The 22,442-nt window shown below is 44.0% G+C and overlaps 4 protein-coding genes across 5 annotated transcripts; 2 read left to right on the forward strand and 2 right to left on the reverse strand.

The window, feature by feature from the left end:
• The first annotated feature begins 5,115 nt into the window (after window positions 1-5,115).
• On the forward strand, window positions 5,116-9,868 carry LOC123189830 (uncharacterized). Its single transcript, XM_044602335.1, has 7 exons — window positions 5,116-5,326; window positions 5,551-5,707; window positions 6,359-6,554; window positions 6,902-6,972; window positions 8,545-8,785; window positions 8,934-9,112; window positions 9,436-9,868. Exons 1-7 carry the CDS (start codon window positions 5,278-5,280, stop codon window positions 9,530-9,532), a joined length of 990 nt encoding a protein of 329 aa, XP_044458270.1. The 5' UTR covers window positions 5,116-5,277; the 3' UTR covers window positions 9,533-9,868.
• A 288-nt stretch (window positions 9,869-10,156) lies between these two features.
• Window positions 10,157-13,660, reverse strand: LOC123189833 (uncharacterized). Its single transcript, XM_044602336.1, has 6 exons — window positions 13,137-13,660; window positions 12,338-12,436; window positions 11,770-11,947; window positions 10,821-10,918; window positions 10,600-10,661; window positions 10,157-10,489 (listed from the first exon to the last, which is right to left on the reverse strand). The coding sequence occupies exons 1-6, from the start codon at window positions 13,545-13,547 to the stop codon at window positions 10,378-10,380; spliced, it is 960 nt and encodes a 319-aa protein (XP_044458271.1). The 5' UTR covers window positions 13,548-13,660; the 3' UTR covers window positions 10,157-10,377.
• Window positions 13,661-14,002: 342 nt separating this feature from the next.
• LOC123189836 (mitochondrial intermembrane space import and assembly protein 40 homolog) lies at window positions 14,003-16,740 on the reverse strand. Its single transcript, XM_044602341.1, has 4 exons — window positions 16,452-16,740; window positions 15,574-15,602; window positions 15,341-15,466; window positions 14,003-14,501 (listed from the first exon to the last, which is right to left on the reverse strand). The coding sequence occupies exons 1-4, from the start codon at window positions 16,570-16,572 to the stop codon at window positions 14,325-14,327; spliced, it is 453 nt and encodes a 150-aa protein (XP_044458276.1). The 5' UTR covers window positions 16,573-16,740; the 3' UTR covers window positions 14,003-14,324.
• A 60-nt stretch (window positions 16,741-16,800) lies between these two features.
• LOC123189835 (uncharacterized) lies at window positions 16,801-19,756 on the forward strand. Of its 2 annotated transcripts, XR_006496013.1 has the most exons (7): window positions 16,801-17,060; window positions 17,144-17,222; window positions 17,946-18,041; window positions 18,478-18,994; window positions 19,101-19,236; window positions 19,327-19,589; window positions 19,690-19,756. XR_006496013.1 is itself a non-coding variant. In XM_044602339.1 (6 exons), exons 1-6 carry the CDS (start codon window positions 16,932-16,934, stop codon window positions 19,513-19,515), a joined length of 1,146 nt encoding a protein of 381 aa, XP_044458274.1. In that variant the 5' UTR covers window positions 16,801-16,931; the 3' UTR covers window positions 19,516-19,756. The 2 variants fall into 2 exon arrangements, 1 of the variants encoding a protein (XP_044458274.1); XM_044602339.1 differs by having other exon boundaries at window positions 19,327-19,756.
• The last annotated feature ends 2,686 nt before the right edge of the window (window positions 19,757-22,442 follow it).

The following is a 22,442-nucleotide window of genomic DNA, read 5'->3' on the forward strand; positions in this document are numbered from 1 at the left end:
TGGGTTGGCATGAATCGAGACTGGGATTTGTCACTCCGTGTGACGGAGAGGTATCTCTTGGGCCACTCGGTAATGCATCATCATAATGAGCTCAATGTGACTAATGAGTTAGCCACGGGATCATGCATTACGGAACGAGTAAAGAGACTTGCCGGTAATGAGATTGAACGAGGTATTGGGATACCGACGATCGAATCTCGGGCAAGTAACATACCGATAGACAAAGGGAATTGTATACGGGATTGATTGAATCCCCGACATCGTGGTTCATCCGATGAGATCATCGTGGAACATGTGGGAGCCAATATGGGTATCCAGATCCCGCTATTGGTTATTGGCCGGAGAGATGTCTCGGTCATGTCTGCATGGTTCCCGAACCCGTAGGGTCTACACACTTAAGGTTCGGTGACGCTAGAGTTGTTATGGGAAATAGTATGTGGTTACCGAAGGTTGTTCGGAGTCCCGGATGAGATCCCGGATGTGACGAGGAGTTCCAGAATGGTCCGGAGGTGAAGATCGATATATTGGACGAAGGGTATTGGAGTCCGGAATTGTTCCGGGGGTACCGGGTGACAACCAGCGTGTCCGAAAGTGGTTTCGGAGGCCCCGACAAGCGTTGGGGGGCCTTATGGGCCAAGGGGAAGGGGCACACCAGCCCACTAAGGGGCTGTGCACCCCTCCCACCCCATCTCACGTAACTTGGAGAGGTGGGGGCGCCTCCCCTAGGGCAGCCACCCCTCCCGGCTTGGGGGGCAAGTTTCCTAGGGGTGGGGGCGCCCAAACCCATCTAGGGTTTTCCCTGTGGCCGCCGCCCCTCCCCTAGGGAACCCTAGGGCGCCTCCTCCACCCTCCTTCCCCCTATATATAGTGAGGAAGAGAGAGGGCAGCCGCACCCCTTCCCTGGCGCAGCCCCTCCCTCCTCCAACTCTTCCTTCTCCTCCGTAGAGCTTGGCGAAGCCCTGCAGGAATACCATGAGCTCCACGACCACGCCGTCATGCTGCCGGAGTTCTCTCTCAACTTCTCCTCTCCCCTTGCTTGATCAAGAAGGAGGAGACGTCCCCGGGCTGTACGTGTGTTGAACGCGGAGGCGCCGTCCGTTCGGCGCTAGATCGGATCTTCCGCGATTTGAATCGCCGCGAGTACGACTCCATCAACCACGTTCTTGCAATGCTTCCGCTTAGAGATCTTCAAGGGTATGAAGATGCACTCCTTCTCTCTTGTTGCTAGCATCTCCTAGATTGATCTTGGTGACACATAGGAAAATTTTAAATTATTTCTACGTTCCCCAACAGCCAAGAGGTGGCGCCCCTCCCCTAGCCCAAACTGAACTGGACTAGGGCTATGGGCGTCGGCCCCCCTTTCCTTCTCTTCTCCTACTCCTTCCCCCCTTCTCCTTGTGGAAGTAGGAAAGGGGGGGCTGAATCCTACTTGGAGTAGGATTCCTCCCCCCTTGGGTGCGCCAACCCTGGCCGGCCTCCTCCTCCCTCCCCCCTTTATATACATGGGAGGGGGCACCCCATAGACACACAAGTTGATCTTTAGCCGTGTGCGGTGCCCCCCTCCATAGTTTTACACCTCGGTCATATTGTCGTAGTGCTTAGGCGAAGCCCTGCGTCAGAACTTCATCATCACCGTCAACACACCGTCGTGCTGACGGAACCCACCCTCGGCCTCAGCTGGATCAAGAGTATGAGGGACGTCACCGAGCTAAACGTGTGCAGATCGCGGAGGTGACGTGCGTTCGGTACTTGATCGGTTGGATCGTGAAGACGTTCGACTACATCAACCACATTACTAAATGCTTCCGCTTTCGGTCTACGATGGTACGTAGACACACTCTCCCCTCTCGTTGCTATGCATCTCCTAGATAGATCTTGCGTGATCATAGGAATTTTTTTGAAATATTGCGTTCCCCAACATACTTTAGTGATCTAAACGCTCTTATATTTCTTTATAGAGGGGGTACTACAGAAGGATATAAAATTTTATCGCGATAGAACACAACAACTTTATTGACTCAAAGGAAATAAAAAGATAAATATGCTCCCATAAGCGCTTTTCTTTAATGTCTTTTAGCTAGGCATGGTGTTCTGCGGATAGTTTGAAGTTTTCTCATTATTATTTTCCAGGGAATAATTTTCTCTCATAATGGTTTCATATGGTAATATATTTTCTTCCTTGGAAATGTCATGTCCTTTCCTCATTGGAAAATGAAATATTATATGTCCTCTTCCTTTATGTCAATGACATCGCAATGGTTCTTTAAAATGGTCTTCCTAATGTGATAGGACATGAAGGATTGCATTCAATATCTATTACTATAAAATCACTGGTAACATAAATTTTCTATTTGCATTTATAGGGACACCATTTGTTCTTCCCAATGGCCTTTTAATGGTTGAATCAACCAAATGTAAACTTAAAGAACAATCAAACATAGATCTTAATCCAAGTACATCATATAATGCTTTTGGCATGGTAGAGACACTAGCACCAAGATCACATAATGCATTACCTACAAAGTTATTAATTATGATCTTGATATTAGGTTCCCAACCATCTTATAATTTTCTTGGAATAGAAACTTCTTCTTCATATTTTTCTTCTCTAGCTTTTAAGAGAGCTCCTACAATTCTCTATTGTATTCACTAGCATTAGGATTTATAACAAACTCGTGCAAAACCTTTATCACTTCAGTAAGAGTGCAATCATCATAATAAAAAATTACCATCTAAAACAGTGGGATAAATACTACCTAAAGTTTTGATCTCTCTCCAAACCCGCTTTTAGCAATACTACAATCAGATTTAACACTCTCTAAAATAGTGGGATCATTGCTATATAAAGTCATGACCTCTCCAATCCCGCCTTTATAATCATGGAAAGTAATATGAATTATCATAGGGTTATCCGCAATAGAGGTCCAACAAAACTTATAGTTTTGACCTCTTCAATCCCTTTTTCAGCAAACAGTTCAGCATTTGTAGCTTCTCTCTGTAACCTTTATGTTTCTCCTCTAGCTCTAATCATGGTGTGTTTGCTACTTGTATAATATATATCAAGCTTTCCACTGGTCGTAATATTAACTTACTTTTTAGTAGTAATCAAATATTTCATCATATTTTCTAGACCAGTGGGTATATTATTATGATCGTAAGAGTTTTCATATGAGTTTCGAGCATTTTGAGGATAAGGCTTAGCATAATTTTTACCAAAAATATTCATGTGAGCGTTGATATTAGAATTGTTTCTTCCAATAAAGTTGACTTATATTTGTTCCTTATTTTGTTCAACAAGTTGTGCAATAGAAATACCCTTAGGATCAGTAGGAACATGCTTAGTAGCAAGCATAGACATAATCATATCAACCTTATCATTCAAGCATGCAATATCCTCAATAAAGTTTACCTTCATTATTTGGAGTTCTTTTAGAGTGCCAATGGGCATAATTTTTCACCATCTCATCAAGGAGATTTGTAGCCCTCCCAAAGAGATCTTGTAGCTAATGTTGTGGCAAGTAAATATTGACAATCTTACCCAAACAATGACAACTTTCCTAGAATTTATATCCATTTTTAGGGCAATGCTAGGTGTCGCGCAACCGGTCGAAAGCCCCGATTGGTCACCTTCCCTGCCGTATGATCGCTTCATTTGTGGCCAATCGCCCTCTTTCACGTTGCATAAACAAACGCCTTCCTCCCATTGCAAAAACCACAACACATATCCTCCCTGCTCTGTCATAGTTACACGCATGGTTTCTCGCGCCAACTATAATAGTCTACGTCATGCCTCTCCCAACAGCATGCATGGACGCTCGTAGCACCACCATGCCCCATAGCTGGCCTCTGCAGCAGAGTGCACCATCAATTGCAGCGACATATGTCTCTTCTTTGTCATTGTAACACGGGTCATCGATCCTAACGGAGCGCCGCACCGTCACAGCTGAGAGGCACGCCAGTCCCAGCATCATGATTGTGTGTATCTCGTTGTTGACTGATTGGTAGCACCGCGGGTCGCCGGTTCCAACTGAGCTCCCCATCGGCAGCACCACTGTGGTAGTGCGCCTCTCGTCGCCTACTGTCTAGCAGCATCGTAGTTCGTTGATCCCAGCAGAGCGCCCTGCCGGTCGCAGCATCACGGTATTGCGTGTCACATCCCTAGCACCGGCGGTCATCACCTCTAGCATCAGTACCACGCCCTTGCAACACCGACTATGGACTCGCATAAAACACCTTGGGGATCACAACAACACGTGTCCTACCGGCAGTCGACCTTCGTAGCACCAACGCCTGCCTTTGTAGCTCATGTGCCCAACCTTTGCAGCACCGGCGCGAGGAGTGGGGCCGCCCTACAACGCCGAGCTACTGGCATCGCAACACTGTGCAACGAAGTGGTTGCCTACCTTGCACCGTCTAGCAGCACTGGCCTCACAGCAGCGGCCACTCATAGCCCCCTCCGACTCGAGGCGGCTTCACGTGCCTCTGGTTTACAACATCGATGAGCAGCCAGCAGCTCCCGCAAACAGGACGAAGGATGAGTGAGAGGCAGTGGGCGTGACCATGTCGTCAACGATGATGAGGTGGCAGTGGCGGATTGAACAACATCGGCGGCCGGCTTGCAAATCCTCGATTTGGTGGGGGAGAAGAGAAGCGGGAGAAAGATGAGTGAAACTGTTTTGACCTGGTATAGGAAGAAAGAAACATGAGGGGATGTGGCACATGCACGCCCCACGGGTACATGGCACACACGCGCGAGTGGACCAACGAGAACGCGGACCAGTTGGCCGATTGGGCTCATTTACCATTTTGTACCGGACGATTTTTTGTTAATTTGTCTGTTCTTCTAAATAATAATACTTCCTCCGTTTCTAAATATTTGTCTTTCTAGAGATTTCAACAAGTAACTACGTACGGAGCAAAATGAGTAAATCTACACTTTAAACTATGTCTATATACATCCATATGTGGTAGTCCATTTGAAATCTTTAAAAAGATAAATATTTAGGAACGGATGGAGTAACTAACAGATGTAAGATGTTCATTGGTTTCTTAAGAAAAACTAGTGTTAAAACAGAAAAGAAAACCAACATGCCCTTTTGCTAACTGTGCCAGTCCCTGCCGACATCGGGGCCCGTCCACATTAGCTAGCCACCGCCAAACTGACAGCCTTGCAAGCAAACGAGCCCGCTTTCCTCGTCTACCTCCCCTGCCTCAGCTCCTCCTCTGCTCTGCCTCGCTCCCCGCAGAACACCGATGAAACCCTAATCGGCCTCTCCGATGCACGCGTCCGCGCGCTTCTTCTATTCCTCCGCCTCATCCAGGAAGGGTTGGTAATCTTTCCTCCAAGTTTCCCCCGTTTAATTTTGGTTTAATCATGGAGGATTTTAACCTCCTTCCCTGTGCCAGAACACCATTACTACTACTTTTTAGGATAAATGCTTGTAATTGTATGATTTGTCTTAAAGGTGCACAAATGCTGCCCCTGTTGCCATGTAATTAGTTTGCCTGTCTTGTGGGTTTTAATTCTGTCATTTTACCCCCATTTTTCAGCCATTGCTGACGTTTCTGACGCCGTTGCACGGTCGTCCTATCGGCCTCTCTGTGGGAAGAAGCATCTGGGTTCTCCCTCTGCTCAGGATCCACCCAAGGTCCAGAAGAGATTAACAAAAGAAGAAAGAAGGGACAGGGTAGAGGAATTTGTTGAGAAGTAAGTCAAACTCGGTCTGGCCAGCATTTCTAACTCTATTATTGTCATCAGCATGTATTGCAGTTTTCTTGTGCTGCCTTTGTATATAGCGAATTACTACAATCTTGTTTTAGTCATTGCCTTCCACAAACGAGCTAATCAACCATACTTTGCAACTGTTACTAGATGAAAACCAAGTGCTAGCTTCAAAACAATCCTCGTCAAATTTTAAATTTTGAGACTTCCGGTTTCTGTACACAAAGAAACGACGAGATCCTGGAGAGTTGGTGCAGGAAATTTAGGGAGGATCTCGTCCTAGTTTCACATAGGGTGAAAAGAAAGCATCTGCAAAGTTTCAAAGTCTGGATACAACAATTCCTTTAGCTTGTTTCCACTGTACTTATCCATTCTGTACATACCCCCCTCATGTGAATACTGTCACTTATATTTATGTAAAATTCACAGTAGCCTAATTTCCTACTGTTTCCCGGTCAAGAATAAAACATCCGGCTGTATAATGTCTGCCGTACCACATGTAAATGTGCTTCTGGAATGGAGCTAGGTGCTTGATGCAGTTCTAGCATTGTATATCTGTGAATGCACCCAATGGGCTTGTTTGCGTCTTTAAACCTTACATCCATTATTTATGGCTGGCTCTGCTATTCAATACAGTTACAGGGCATCACATGAAGGAAAATTTCCGTCTGCTACATATGTTCGTAAGCAGGTTGGAGGGTCCTATTACGTATTGTGGGCATTACTCCAGGAACTGGAGTACAATTCGAAGCTGAGGAGTGATGTCAGTGATGCCTCTTTCAACTCAACCAGAGATGCCAGGACCAGCTTCGAGGGCATAAAGGAAGAGACGGTATTTTATTGCAGAAACCCTACTCTAACTCTCTGTCCATTTTGTTCATGTTGTTAGTTATTGCCAGTTTGATCTCTTACATTTCTGGCAGGGCCTATCTTATAGTGTTGTATTGTAAGATCAGATCTCAGAAAGAGATTACAAGGTTTTAACAGTTAGTTTTAGTTTAATCTCTGTGCATGCTAAAATCATAAGTACCGGTTGAACTTTGATACATGTTTCCACTGGTATACTATCATAATTGCGCTATTAGTAGCTAAACCAGGATGCTTTAGGAATGCAAATGCCCAAACCATGTCAGGTCAGACACAAAGTGAGAATATGAACACCCTTCTTTGTGTTCTCAGGATCTACCCGAAGTCCACAAGAGAATGACAAGAGAAGAAAGAATGGCCAGGGTAGAGGAATTTGTTGAAAAGTAAGCCAACTTGGCCAGACAACATTTCTGTTTGTTATTATTGTGATCGGCACTTGTTATACTTTGTGTCCGTGCTTCCTTTTATCTAGTTTCAATCTTGGGTGAAGGTGGAAATACTACCTTGCGTACTATAGAATTACATTATACTCCCTCCGTAAAGAAATATAAGAGCGTTTAGATCACTACTTAAGTGATCTAAACGCTCTTATATTTCTTTACAGAGGGAGTATATTACACAGTAATGTCTTACAGCCAGCTGATCAACTCTGTTTATCAGATGTAAGATTCGTACCACTCGAGATATAGTGCTTGATAAACAATGTCATTTTCTTATTTGGCTCTGTGAGCGGTTCGAAAGGTTCAAGCAGCATGTTTAAGCAGGCAGTGAATGCCTCACAAACATGGCTAGGATTGGAATCCAGCAAAACCGCTAGTTCAGGCTATGTTTGGTAGCAAAGTATTGCAAAAACTGTAGTATTGCAAAACTACAGTATTTTAGCATATAGGCACAAAATACCACAATTTTGACAAAACAAAGTATTTTGAAGTATTGAGAATACTGCGACATGTTTGGTTAGTGCTTGTATGCATCAACCTAACTTAGCTAGCTATAGTCGTTCACGACACGCATGGGTTCCAACGAGCGCGTTAGGGTGGAGTGCATGGGGGCACGTCGTGGTGCCATTCATGTTGGCGGCGGTCACGAGCAGTGCGTGTGGGATGAGCAGCAGCTAGCAAGGTCGCGGCATGGCGGCGGCTGCACAACCAGTGGCAAAACAACACGCATACGACACAGCTTTGACCAGCAGTAGCACACAACTAGGAGTGCGCAGGGCAAATTCGAGCTTGGACAATAGTGCGTTGGGGGTTCACGGAGCAGCCAGTACCGCGTGAGTTGGCCAGCGGGGCAACCAGCTGCTTGGGGGCATGGGGCATAGGAGCAGAGAGGGAGGAGCGCAAGCGGCAGTACGATGGACACCGTTTTTTCTCTCCATCGTCGTCTCTTAGTTTATCCATGTCTGCCCATGGAGAAGATCTGAACAACATGCAGGGGCGACACCTTGGGAGCGAGGAAGACGATACAAACGTCGTTTTTTCCGCTCGCTCTGTTAAAGAAAAAAAAGGTCCGGGGTTCTTTTTTATATGCAGAGAAAATACCACGGTTTTGGCAATACTGTAATATTAAAATTGCAGTTTTTTATGGCAACCAAACAGCTCATTGCAAATAAAACTATGATAATATGAATGACTGTAGTATTTTTGGATTACTTAGAAAATACTTTACTATCAAACAGGGCCTTCTCGAAATTTGGGAAGTGAGCGATCTGATTTATGCGGTTAAGCTACTCAATCAGATTTTGTCATTGTTCCCGGATGAAAACCAAGTTTTAGCTTCAAAAGAACCCTCGCTAAATTTAAATTCTGGAAGTACCAGTTTTATACCGATTCTCGTTGTTACCAGCTGGATATAGTCACATATAATTGTGCTTCACCTGATGAGGTGTTAAGGACTCGTTTGTGCTTGTAAATCTTACATCCATTGCTTATGCCTGGCTCTATTATTCAACACAGTTTCAGGGCTTCACACGAAGGAAAATTTCCACATGCGACATATGTTCGTCAGCAGGTTGGAGGGTCCTACTATACAGTGCTGGCATTACTCCAGGAATTGGAGTATAATTCAAGACTCAAGAATGATGTAAGAAATGCCTCTTTCAGCTCAGAAAACTTCAAGGAAAAATACGGGCTCCACAATATCGATCTCTCTCCAAGAGTTGCTGCTACCAACTTTCAGGGTGTAAATGAAGAAATGGTAGTACCTCATTACAGATAACGTACTTTCACTCTTCATGCTTTTCTTTTTGAGTTTTCATCATTAAACATCGTCACTGTGCATGCTTAAATAATCATATATCTCCAATTATGTTTGTGCTCATAATAATAATCATCTACTTTTGCAGGCTAAAACTTCGGAACCTCTGGATCTAAATACTAAGCCACAACTTCCAAAATGCCATGGTAAAGCTGGAGCTGCCAAGCCAAAGTTATCCCCAACAACTTGTTTGGAGGATAAAAGTGAGCCAATGGCATCAGGTCAAACTGAAAACAACAATGTGGTTAAGGCACAAAACCTCAAGAGGTACTGCTTGCATTCCCTCACGCAAGATCAACAATTGATTTACAAATGATCGCATGGTAACGGGGTAGCTAATTTTGGCTCTGCAAATTAAGCAGCATGAGCACCTAAAGATGACTATTTGAGACAATCCCTGCATTATTCTTAAACTGCATCAAACAAATCAAGAAATATGTGTTTATCAGTAGCACATGTATAAAGATAGCTTACATAGTCCTCTCCACCATCGTTGATTCACACATTTTAACACTAAGATGTTGCATGTGATGTTATTTTGGTTGCTACCGTCTTATGTTCCTCACAGCTTTTCTTGCTCCATAATGCAGCCCTAAGCATGCGCATGAAGCATCGAAGGGGGCAAATCTGTGGGGCAGCCTGAAATCCTTTGCTGGTGGACTCAGGATCTTTTGGAACAATCTGTAAATTCATATGGTCTGGCTTGCTAGATGTGATTACATATAGGATACACATTGTTTTATGATTCTTTTCATGACCTGAAACACAATTGTATAGATCTCCAGGAGGTCCATTCCTTCCATCTTTCAGACGACGCTCCTGTCAGCTATACAAGTCACCATAGAAGTTGGAGTACTCTGTTTATTCACCCCTTCATCCAGTTTGCCTGTGTCAAAATTAAATGGAAATTTTCCTTTTATCTTTTACAGACTTGATTGCTCATGTTGTTTTACATTCAAATTTGGATGCTTTGCTACCCACATATTGTGCACAATGGGTTCAGAATGGCTTCATCTCAGTCTATTAAGATGTTCCAACTTTTTCCTGATTCAGATGTATATAGACGCAGTTTAGTGTGCTTATTCACTTATTTCAATCTGCATGTAGTCCATATTGAAATATCCAAAACATCTTATATTCACAAACAGAGGGAGTACTTAGAATCATTGCATCGACAATCTGACAGCACCATTGCCAAACATATCCTGGTTGCACAAGTGCGCAACTCACACCCAATGTAGGGATATATATAAACTTGGTTCAGTCTTATAATTCATGGATAAAGACCAATAAAAGAATAAACAACGCAAATACAGTTAACAATTGTCGCTTTATATAAACTCACTGCTACCATTCTCTCAACAACTTCCTTGTTTTAGTCAGGTGGTAGACAGGTCCGAGATACTGCCAGAAGCTACAATCCTAGTAGAAGGTAGATTTACAAAACTTGCAGTCAACTATCCAGGACAACCCTCTCTTCTTCAACCATTGACAAAACTCAAAGATGATAAGTATCCAACCACTAACATACTTCAAGATGATGATGGGGTACCATGTTCATCAGAATCTTCGACCATCCTTTCTAACGACTCGATATCACCAGCTTCAGAAAGGGTACGACTGCGAAGGCTGTCTGCATCCTCGCTGCTCAGATGAAAACAGGGAAAGAAACAACAGTTATGACAATAGTATTGGATGCATCAGTTGTAGCATAAAATTTGTGATGATAATCCACAACAGAGATTTAGCCATACTCTGTAACTCCAAAGATTTCTTTGACAACAAGCGAGCCGTCCCGGGAACAGAACTCTGGGAGCTGGATAATTCACAGATATCCAGTTATAATGGAGGAACAGGGAAGGAGCTGAATACATTATAATACAACATCATGACATCTAAAATATTTTAACTCTATTTTGGAGTCCAGAAAATTCTTAGCTGCAAGAGTCAATAAAAACAGACGCCAGCAGCTTACCTCTGATAAGTACATGATTTTTCCGAACAATGTTTGCACAGCAAGCTTCCGCTTAAAACCTTGCTCTGTAAACCCAGATAAGTCCATAACTATTGGACCTGCAATATCATAAAACACAAATATCCTCAGCACTCTAGCAGTGTGCAAGCATAACCTTACACATCAAGCTTAGTTGTGAATCAAACAAAATTATCACTCCTACCAAAAACAAGCAATTTATAATATTTTGAACACTATCCCGCAGGCCACAGCTCTTGATCATCTTCTAGAAAGACAATGATTCTCCTATTTGATATGCAAATCATACGCTCATAGGTTCGTAGCAACCCTAAAAATAAACCGTATAATTTTAAGTACAAGAACTCATGTTGAAGGTGTCAAATTGAACTTCAACAAATGAAGCATTCAAATGCAGTGCTTTGATTTTGACATCATCTTAAGATTTTCATGCTCATAAAAAATGACAACGTATTGCTAAAACTCTCTTATTTATGTCTGAATATTGCTGCAGCATACAGATGTATATTAAATGATGTTTGACGACCCAAGTTAAAAAAAAAGCAGATGTTTAGCAACTCACACAATGCAGACATCATTTTCAGGCTCAGAAGCTAAAATAACTGAACAATGTGTATAAAGCTAACGCGACGAGCGGATTTGACAGCAATGGAAGAAACAGACAAATGCCAATATTATATGCTCAGTAATCGTTGGAAAGTAATCTTCTAAAAGTTTGCAGTGAATCAAAGTACAAAACCAGTAAATTATGGGACACATGATCAGTACCAAGTTTTACAGAGGATTCCACCAGGGAGATCCACAAATTTCATAGGAAGTCAAAAGAAGACAAAATCACTTCCGTGTTTTAGAATTGAGCAGCCAGGGTCTTGAAGGTTTAGGAAAAACTATGTGTTATCTAAGAGTACCAGAATCAGAAGAAGAAAAATACCTTTTTCCCGAACAATTCGTCTAGATATCTCATTCAGAATTTCAGCAACTTCATTATCTTCTAACATCGATGCTTTCCTAAGATGTATGAGATCCACAACCACATCAGGATTGAATTGTTTTTCATTCAGTGTGTATCGGATGTACTTTCTTACTACATCATCCATGTCAAATCCTGTCTGAATACATGGGGGAAAAAGTTAAAAGTGTATATGTAGTCCTCACTATAGCCAGACAGCTTTGCGGCCAACAACATAATAAGAAAACCATTCCTCAAACAGCAGTAGAAATGGCCAAATGGGTGCATTGGTGCAAAAGCATTACAGTTTCATATGTCAAAATCTATTCTGACCAACAAAATTTCTGGTTTAGATCTTTGCAAGGAGATAGTCTTGAGTCTAAATATTTTTAGCACAAGTCATCAGTGTAATTTAACCTTCCAGAATAAGATATCTGAGAAACACTGGTCAAAGTAGATTCATTTGTTGAGAAAATAAAGCAGGTGTGTGCTAACAGCAGTCCAATATAAGTTCAGATTCTCAGGAATAATGGTTGAATCAAGGGCACACCTTTTGCATTAGTTCTTGAAGAGCTGGAAAATCCACTGCTTCCCTGCCCTTCTGAAACAACTCGTCTAGTGACTTCAACAAGAATATATTCTTGGTCACCTGCAAAGAAATGGAGTCACCATGAAATGCCAAAAATATATCTGGATAATGGTTATGACTTCTAAGAGCAACAGAATTAATAGTCCCATCAAGAACATCAGCAAGAAAAAGAAAATAAAGAGTAAAGATGAGCCTAGCTTGTGAATTGTGATCAAACAAAACATAAGCTTAGTCAGTGGTCAATAAAAAGGTAAGCTTAGCTTGTGATCAACAGAAACTTCATTAGTACAAAATGAAAAAAAGTTCTCCTGATTCTTTCTCACTTGAAAGTAACAACTAACTGAAACAAACTGAACTATTTAGTATGGTCATGACTCATGGTTCTATGATACTTGATGAATAGAGATGAAATTGCAACATAGAATCCCTCGCTGAGAAAAAAAAAAGAGTCAATCTCCCATATTCTCGAGTCCTTGAACGCCTTTAGCACCCAATGAACTACTATTGGAGTTTGGATTGAACAAACGAACCGCTGCTCCACACAATGTGCCTACATTTTGGCATGGCTAAAACTCTATTATATATATAAGAGAAATATGCCATCACTTTATTATCTACCGCCACCAAAAAGACGAAGCACAAGCAACATGTCCAATCTTAGAGAGGAACCACCAGTGTGTAACTAAACTGCTAATCGTATCACTCCGCAGTCCCCCACTAAGCATCGATCTACACATGATTTTCAGACTCGAAGGCTCACCCTCTTCTTCTTCTGAGTGCGCGGGGAGGTGAACCTGCGGAAGGTGCGGACGGCGGCGAGGGCGAAGGAGACGCCGACGTAGGCGAGCGGCACAGCGAGGAGCCACGGCACGGGGCTGGAGCCGACGCGGGGGCCGGGGATGGCCTGCGTGACGGTGCCGGTGAACTCCACGAGGTCCAGCGCCTTGTCCTGGATCCACGGCAGCTCCTCCTCCACCTCAACCTCCTCGTCCGCCTCTCGCTTCGGGGCAGCGCTGGAGTTGTTGGTGCGCTTGGCGCGGGCGACGAGGAGGGGCGTCGGCCGCCGGGGGGCCGCGCGGGCCGGGGCGAGCAGGGTGAGGGGGCAGCGCCGGACGCGGCCCCCGGCGATGGGCACGGAGAGCGGGTGGGAAAGGGTGGTGGTGGTCGCCATGGAGACGGAGGTGGAGGCTAGGGCTTATCGCGGCGGAGTGGAGTTGGGTGGGACTCCTCCGGGGTGCGGAGAAGAGAGAGACCAAGCCAGAGTAGGCAGTGGCTGAACAAAAAAACCTGTGACGGGTTGGGAGAGAGGAAGAGCAGTAAAATGGGCCGAAAGCCCACCAAGACAACATGCTTTTTGGGCTTCTATCCCTGGCGCCAGCTCTCAAAAGAAAAAGGAAAAGGCTCTGCCTGCCCGCCAGAAGGAAAATCGTTGAGCACTTCCCCAAAAGCTCTTGCAAAAACTTAAGACCATCTTCTTTTTTTCGAGAATAATTAAGACTATGTCCACTTTGGTGGACATGTCGTGTAATGACACTATTATCATTAGTAAACTCAGAGTTAAGAGACAGATAGCAACATTCACAACAAGGTCAAATAACTGTCACTGCACAGTTAAGAACGCATGGATTAACAAGGTCCATCGATTTCGTATAATGGGCTGACAGCAATCATGGAATCTACTAGTTCCTTTTGACAACAAACCAGCTCGTCAAATCCGTTCAGAAACTGATGTCTCTAGAATACAAGTTTTCCAGTTTCATAAAAACGTGTAATGTTCTCCCAAAAAAAAAGTGGAAGTATTTCTACCACACAAACTGTGCTTATTTCTGCCGAAGAATCCTGGATGCTTAATCTTGCCTATAAAGGAAGAATTTATAGGAGAAACAAGGTGAAGAGTGTGAATCAGGGTAATCTCTGTATCAGGCTGTCAGCTTAATACCACAGGATCTCAAAGCTTTGGTTTGGATTTGGATTCTCTAGACCATGCTGGAGCTCTAACTTGCAGGTTGGACTTCTCAGCCTCCTCGTCCTTCTCCTCCTCTTCCAAAATCTCCTTAGAAAATGCCGCTGGATTCTCCTTGATGCAGTTCTGCAGCGCGATGAAGGGCTGCACACAGTCTGATCCCTGGCAAGGCAAAGGAAGCAGGTTTAGTGTAAGTCAATATCCAGGAAGAAAATAGACATGAATCAGACAGCCAAGCATTTAACAGCATACGAGTGGAAGAGTTTTGTATGCAACAGCGATTCAGACATTAGGAAATAGCCCTCTGTAAACAAATATAAGAGCTCATATATTTCTTTACAGAGGGAGTATTACAAAGAGTTATAGCATCTCCATTTCTTAACTCTTTTAACTATGACGAGGAAAGAGGGCAAATTCTTGAGGTTTATTTTGTTATAAAGTAACAAGTAAACCGAATAAGTACTTTTGACCAGATTGAATTATAATTGGCTACCAATAACATCGTAGTGTAACCAAATAGACAATGACTGCCATACATCTGTTGCTATTTGGATTGTAAGAAAATGCGACACAGAACAAAAGATCTTTATTGTGCTCCGTCAGATCTACAAACTACTTGGGTGCCTTTTTAGTTTATACTACAAACTAGCACACTGAAGCAGCCACAGAATTCGTCTGAAAATAGTATCGGGCGAAATAATAAGAACAAAAATGTTGACAATAAAAGGAAAGGGCCACACTACTCATTATAAAGACTACGTTAGAAAAGGTATCAATTAACCACATATCTGCCAAACACTAATCCCAACACCCAACTTCCTTGAGTGCTTACCTAAAATAACTTTCTTGGGTATTTACCTAAAAAACACCCCTGAGCTATTGAGTTAAGTTTAGAACAAAGAGGCTCTTTATTATGATTATCCAGGGAAATTTTAAGTACTGTAACTTACAGAAGACAGCTATAATTGAAGCAACTTGGTAACTTGAGATAAAAATACAACCTTCTCTACTTCTGTGCTCCTCAGGAAGCAGGAAAATGCATCAACAAATCCACTGCCACATGGTCCAGTTTTCAAATCAGCCACGCACGGACAATCCAGAGCTTTCTGTACCTTAACGTCAATTGACTGCATAAGCAGATAACTGTTTCACTGATCTCCCAAGCACCATGAAGAATAGAATACTGATATATAGGTATCTATCAATCTTCCAGGAGCAAAATAAAAGGTCTTACCTCATCATCCTCACTAAACGACATAGCCTCTGTACATTACAAAAATTCAACATCAGTAATCAGAAGATCAAAACACTAATGCTGGCACGGATTAATGAGCCTTCGAAAGATGCAACATACCCCATGCAAAGCGCACGGGTTAAAAGAACATCACATAAGTAATATCAGTCTAGATTGTTGCCTAGAAATGTTGTAATCCTGCTATTATTAATGAACGAAAACTCCTTTTGATACCAAAAAAAAGGAACACTAAGGGCAGTCTAGACTGTTGCCTAGAAATGTTGTAATCCTACTATTGTTAATGAATGAAAACTCCTTTTGATACCAAAAAAGGAACACTAAGGGCAGTCTAGATTAGGGAACCTCCAATAAAGCAGCGCATGCCATACAAATTTGAAAGAGCGCGCGAACTTTGTGCACATTGGGGTATTTTTTGGGGGAGATGTGGAACTGGAATCTAGTCGTTTTGGCAAGATATTAGCAGGCTGAAGCTTGGTAGCTCCTCAGGACAGGGGTATCATCAACTAGCGCATACCCTATATGGCACTAGCATTAAAGACTACCTCAATTTCGGCATGAACGCGTAGATGTTATACGATTTGTAAGTTCACCATCTACTAGTACAAGGTCTGAACTGCATATAATAACCACATAGTGGAGAATCACAGGGACAATCTCGTCCACCTAAAACTCGCAACTATCCTTCCCTAGAGCTCTGCTTCCACCAATGCTCCCCAAATCCCAGCAACCCGACGGATAACCTATAGGCTGCCGCGACTTGAAGAGAACCACTACTCGAAACGGCCGCGTGTCCGCTGGAAAAACGAGAATAAGTGGACATCGCCACCGGCGCCTAAGATTCAGAGTTTGGCGTGTACCTGCGGCGAGCTCCTCGAGGGAGGAGGGCGCGGGGGCAGGAGACTGCGCCGGCGCGGGGTCGGCGGCCGGCGGAGAAGGCTCCTCCACCGCCGGGTCGGGCTGGCTCTGTTCTTGGCCCATCGATGGTTGGTTGAGCGGCTAGGAAGAATTCAGGCGGCGGCCACTCTCGTCTCGACGACCGGCGGCGAAGCGAGAGAGCAAAAAGCGACCGGCGGCCTGAGCAGGAGCGTGGTCAAGTACTCAAGTCGCCCGGCGGCACACCACTTTGGAAGGCAATTTGGACCCGAGTCCGACTCTGACCGTGCTTCCCGTCCGTCCGATCGCGCCAAGATTCGTGTGCAGGTCTGCTTCCGTTCCATGGGCCGGGCCGGCCTTCGTGAGTGGCCAGCGGCGTTCCAGTGTGTGTGTCGCCCACGACACGACGCCTCGGCGCCTCCCCTAAACCTCCGCGTCGCCATTCCCCCCTCCAGCCCGCCGCGATGGCCGGAGGCGGCGGCAAGCCGTTCGGGGACAACGTGTTCGCCGGCCACGCGGCCGCGGGAGCCGCGGCGATCAGCGCCTCAGCCGTCGCCGTCCACCCCCTCGACACCGTCAAGAGCCTCCTCCAGGCGAGCGCCCCCCTCTCTCAGATTCTCCCATTTGCGGTGCTGCTCTTCTCTCGTCAGGGTCTGATTTGTTTCCGCGTGTGCAGTTGAGCGCGGCGGGGCAGAAGCAGAAGATGGGGATCCGTCATGCGGTGGACCGGCTCATGCACGTCTCCGGCCCTGCAGGTGTTTGGTTGCTTGCCTGCTTGCTACTAGACGAGTAGAGATCTTCCTTCGTTTGGTGGTTCTGTCGTGATCTGTGATTAGTGATTAAATCTTCGATCCCCTTTGATGCCAATGCATAATAATAACTAGTGGAGTTGATAGGATTGCGATGTTGCTTGTTGAGTTGACAGGCTAGAACTGGTAGTGTCTGACTTCTCAGATTGCCATCCAGCTATTAGTAACAGTCCATCATGATACATATAGCTTGTGAGCCTGACAAAGATAATAAATCTACATTAGATAAGATCTTACTGTGATTGTGTCCAACTGTCCATAGTGGTTCTACGCACTGTCTACATTAAGAGCATATCCAGTAGGAGCCTAAAGGCTTGGATTATTTAGTCAAATTACTCAGCTTGTACAATTTTTTGTCGTCCAAACGTAGATCTAGAAGCTTGCTTTTAATTGCTTCATTGCTTCTTTATAAAATACCTGGGCTTGCATAAACATTTCACTTCATTCTGTTGCCGTGCCTGCTTCATGTTATCATACCTGATTGACTTACTTTAGAGATTTCTAATTCATGTATGATGGTATCAAAGGGGATCATTGTACTCATAATAATAACTACTGGAGTTGAGAGGATTACTTTGCTCTGCATTCTAAAGTAACATATTTCTGATGCCCATATGTTGCTTTGCTCTGCACAAAAAATATCCTATTAAATAATTGTATGTATTTCAGGTCTTTACAGTGGCATTGGGTGGTCAATATTAGGTAAACTGCCTGGTTTGGGAGCACGTTTTGGGACCTATGAGCTTTTAACAGCCTTCAATAAAGGTACATACTTTTTTTTGCGACACAATTCTTTGCTTAGTGTAGGCTGCTTGATATCAACTTGTTGGCACCTTCTATTGGCAGTTTAGCACCCATGAGCAAACTAGACATGTTGTCGGTTAGACTTCTCTGGCATATCCTCCCATTTCCTATATGTTTTCCCTGTTATCATACTCCAATTGCAGATTGACCAAAAGTCCTTTGAGGTAAAAGAAACAATTTGCATGATTTAACATTGGTACCTCTGAAGAACTGTTGTGATTGGAGCTTTTGCTTATGTGCAACAAAACTATAGCCTTAACATTCTAAACTATATTCGACTGTCTGTTTTCCAATAGTTAAGCATGAAACTTCTGACTAACAATGTAATCTGCAGCGACATATGCTGGTCGACGTATAGAACTTTGCAATGATATATGATTTGTTTGTCTCTTGGCAGATGGCAGGGAGGACAACCATGTTAATTATTCTGAGGCAATGTTGGCTGGCATAACCGCTGGTGCTGTAGAGGCATTTGTGTGCACACCATTTGAACTTCTCAAACTTCGGTCCCAAGTTGGTTCTGCCATACCTATGAAAGCTACGAACCCTGCTAATGTTATACAGGAGTCGTTTCCACTGCTTTCCAAGCTATTACCTGGCCATGTCCCTGACATGAGAGTATGGAATAGCAGTGTTAGTCTGTTGTCCAATCTTTCCCCCAAGCATCCTGACATGATGGGTGCCCTGAAACAGCACCCATGGATGCTGACTGGCTCTGGGAAGCCCCCGTTACCCTCTGATGTTCAGGTGCCTTCGAGAGTGATAGCACTTGAAGGATGGGGTGCTTTATGGAGAGGACTTAGGCCAGGGGTAGCCCGAGACTGTGTCTTTAGTGGAATGTTCTTTTCTTGTTGGCAATTCATACATACGGCGATGCTTACTTGGCAGTCTGTTAACATGAACCCTGAACCCAGGTAATGGAGTCATATTAGTATATTTGATTTGCAAAGTAAAGATAGGGACAGTGTCATGATTGATTTTCGTTAGTATTGGTCTATTCTAACCCTTTGCTCATCTCAGGAATTTAGAAGAAGCAGGTCCTGTACCCCCTTTAGCTTCTAGTCTTGCTGCAGGCTTCTCTGGAGTTGTAGCAGCTGCTGCTTCACATACGTTTGATACTGCCAAAAGTCGTTCACAGTGCACTGTGATACCTAAGGTAAGTTTATACTTGACTGCTTTCAAACTTGGAACCACATTCTACCCTGTTTGCAAATGCACATTATTTGTTCTTGCAACTGTTTTTCAGTATATAGCAATGGAGAGGAGGTTTCTTAAATGGAGAGCACCAGGAATGTGGATAGAGAGAATGACAGGAACGTCACCTGCTGACAGGAATGTTCTATTTCGTGGCATTGGGCTACGGATGGCACGCAGTGGAATCGCATCTTTTGTACTTGTTGGGTCCTACTATTTAGCGGTAGATCAGCTCTTGTAGATGGAACGCAGAGAAGCCATTTATGAAATTCAAACACCTTGATTATATGCATCTGCTGAACAACCAGAGAAGAGGTAACTACGTGGTGCCTTGTTCATCTCATCCAGACTTCGTTGGAGTTGCGTGCTCCAGGATAGAATTTTGGTTACTAATGTAAATGTTTATAACAAACAGAATTGAAGGTCCGCTATTGGTTTTGTTGCTCGTGTTGAAGAGATATTAAGTATTTTTATATGGAAAATGTTAGTGGCTAAGGAGAATGGTGAAAGGTTAATTTTGGCAGCAGTGAGCAAATAAAAGGGCCTTCGATAGTTCGCAACGCAGCCTGTTGTTTGAGTGTACTTTGCTCGATGATCCTCATAAAATATGTCATGAAGTGTTTATGGTAGTACAGAATTTGGAAGATGGCCGGTCGATTTGGATAGCTTTGTTAATCCATTGTATTGTACATGCAAGTTGATCACCCAAGTTTTAAATATTTATAACTCCAAGCACATACTATATGTGATGGATCTTATAGCTGATAGCTATGAGGTATTGTTTTTTCAGGGCTTGTAATGTGTTCCCAGTCAGTTTTTTTTTTTTTGGAGGGATAACTAGGCTTTATTGCATGGTTAGAATGTTTACAGGGATAATATTAGCATCATGGGGATGCCCTAACCATATATGTCTCCCCAGGGGAAGGGAAACACCATACCTAGCTAACCTATGAGCTTCAAAATTTGAAGTTCTTGGTTCAAAAACAAAATTACAAGCCATGAAAGAACTAGTAGTTTCTGTCACCTCTCTAATTATGCTTGCATAATTGCCTCCAACTCCTTGCTTGATGTGTAAGATGACTTGTTTACAATCTGACGCCACCTGAATACTTTGCAAACTCAAATCCCTTGCCAATGCTTGAGCTTCTCGACACGCCAAAGCTTCGACTGTAGATGGATCCGTGGCTCCTTGCACAACCAGAATAGAGGATCCCAAATAATTGCCTTCCCGATCACGGCAAATAGCAGCAGCAGTGCCCACATTGTGATCTAAGGAAATACCCCCATCGGCATTTATTTTAACAAAACCCTCCTGCGGCGGCACCCAGGCCGAGCGAACCTCTCCTGGGCTCATTATCGCATGTGAGGTTGATGGCTCCTTTAGCTGATCAAGTTCAGCTATAAAATTCGTGATAAAGAGGTGTGTTGACAGTGGGCTTTGGTGTAGTCCCTCATGTATGAATTTCCTTCGCGCATACCAGATTGCCCAAAGTGTAACACCCATCCGTGTCATCTCATCATGACTTAGCACTTCCATCATCGAAAACAACCAAGAGCGTGCTGTTGGTTCCGTTGTTTCGATCATATGCTCACGCAGTTCCGGATCTACCAAGGCCCATACACATCTCGCCATGCTGCATTCAATCAAGCTGTGCTTCCACGAGTCTGCCATTCCACATACACTACATCTATCGTGTGTCGCCATGTTTCTTTTGTTTCTGACATCTTCTGTGGGGATTGAGTTGTGTGCTAGTCTCCATAAGAAGTTCCTGATTTTGGCTGGTACAGCAACATGCCAGATTGTCTCCCAAGACTTCTCAATCTGACTTGTGTTCGATGGACCAGATCGCTCCTCCAGCCAATCCTCTCGCCGTTTTTTTGTAGCAACAATCATCTTATACGCCGACCTCACCGTGAACCGACTGTTCTTCTCAAAACCCCAAGACCAGAAATCATACATGTTCCGTGTGCACACTGGAATCTGAAGAATGGCTGTGGCGTCACTTGGCAAAAAAACTTGTTGAATCTTTTGCACATCCCAACACGCATTCAAAGGATCCAGTAACTCAGCCACCATCTGTGGGGGACTCTGAATAAGGGTAGTAATAGGGCGCATATTTTCTGGCCGAGGGATCCAATTCATCTCCCAAATGCTGGTGGTGCTTCCATTGCCAATCCTTCTGATCAAACCTTGTTTCAGAAAATCTCGGCCCTCAAAAACTGATCTCCAGATTTGTGAGGGGTGGTTCCCCAACTCAGCATTGAGAAAATCTGAGTTTGGGTAATAAACTCCCTTCAAAATTCTCGCACTCAGAGACTCCGGTTGCTCCAGAATCCTCCACGCCTGCCGCGCCAGGAGAGCCAAGTTGAAGATCTCAAAATCTCTGAATCCCAAACCTCCCATGTATTTGGGCATGCACATAGTGTCCCAAGATACCCAATAGGGTTTCCTCTTCCCACTCTTGCTCCCCCACCAAAAGGCCTTGATCATTGAAGTTAAGCTCTCACACAACCCCCTTGGTAGTTTAAAACATGCCATTGAGTAAACAGGGATTGCTTGGGCAATGGATTTGATTAAAACCTCTTTACCTGCTGCAGATAAAATTTTCTCCATCCACCCTTGTATTTTTGCCCATAGCCGGTCCTTTAGGTACTTGAAAGCACCGTTTTTCGATGTTCCTATATCTGATGGCATACCCAAGTATTTCTCATTTAATTGCTCATTAGGTACACTAAGAACATCCTTAACAGAAGCACGCACACTTTCTGGACAACCCTTGCTAAAGAAAATTGAGGATTTATCTTTGTTGATCCTTTGACCTGAAGCACTTGCATAAATTTCCAACAAGTGGGAAACTTCCTCAGCCCCTTCCGTTGACGCTTTAAAAAACAGCAGGCTGTCATCAGCAAACAACAAATGGTTCACCGGCGGAGCCGATGTGGCCACCTGTATGCCTCCAAGGCTAGATGACTGAACTCTGGATTTCAAGAGGCACGAAAGGCCCTCTGCTGCCAGCAAAAACAGATAGGGTGAAATAGGATCCCCCTGACGGATCCCTCGTGTTGGATTAAACCTCTCAAGCCGTTGTCCATTGAAGTTTACTGAGAAAGAAACTGATGTTACCATGTTCATGACAATATTTACCCATCTCTCCTGGAATCCCAACT

This window comes from Triticum aestivum, chromosome 2A (genome assembly GCF_018294505.1).
Source record: "Triticum aestivum cultivar Chinese Spring chromosome 2A, IWGSC CS RefSeq v2.1, whole genome shotgun sequence".
In the NCBI taxonomy this organism is placed as follows: Eukaryota; Viridiplantae; Streptophyta; class Magnoliopsida; order Poales; family Poaceae; genus Triticum; species Triticum aestivum.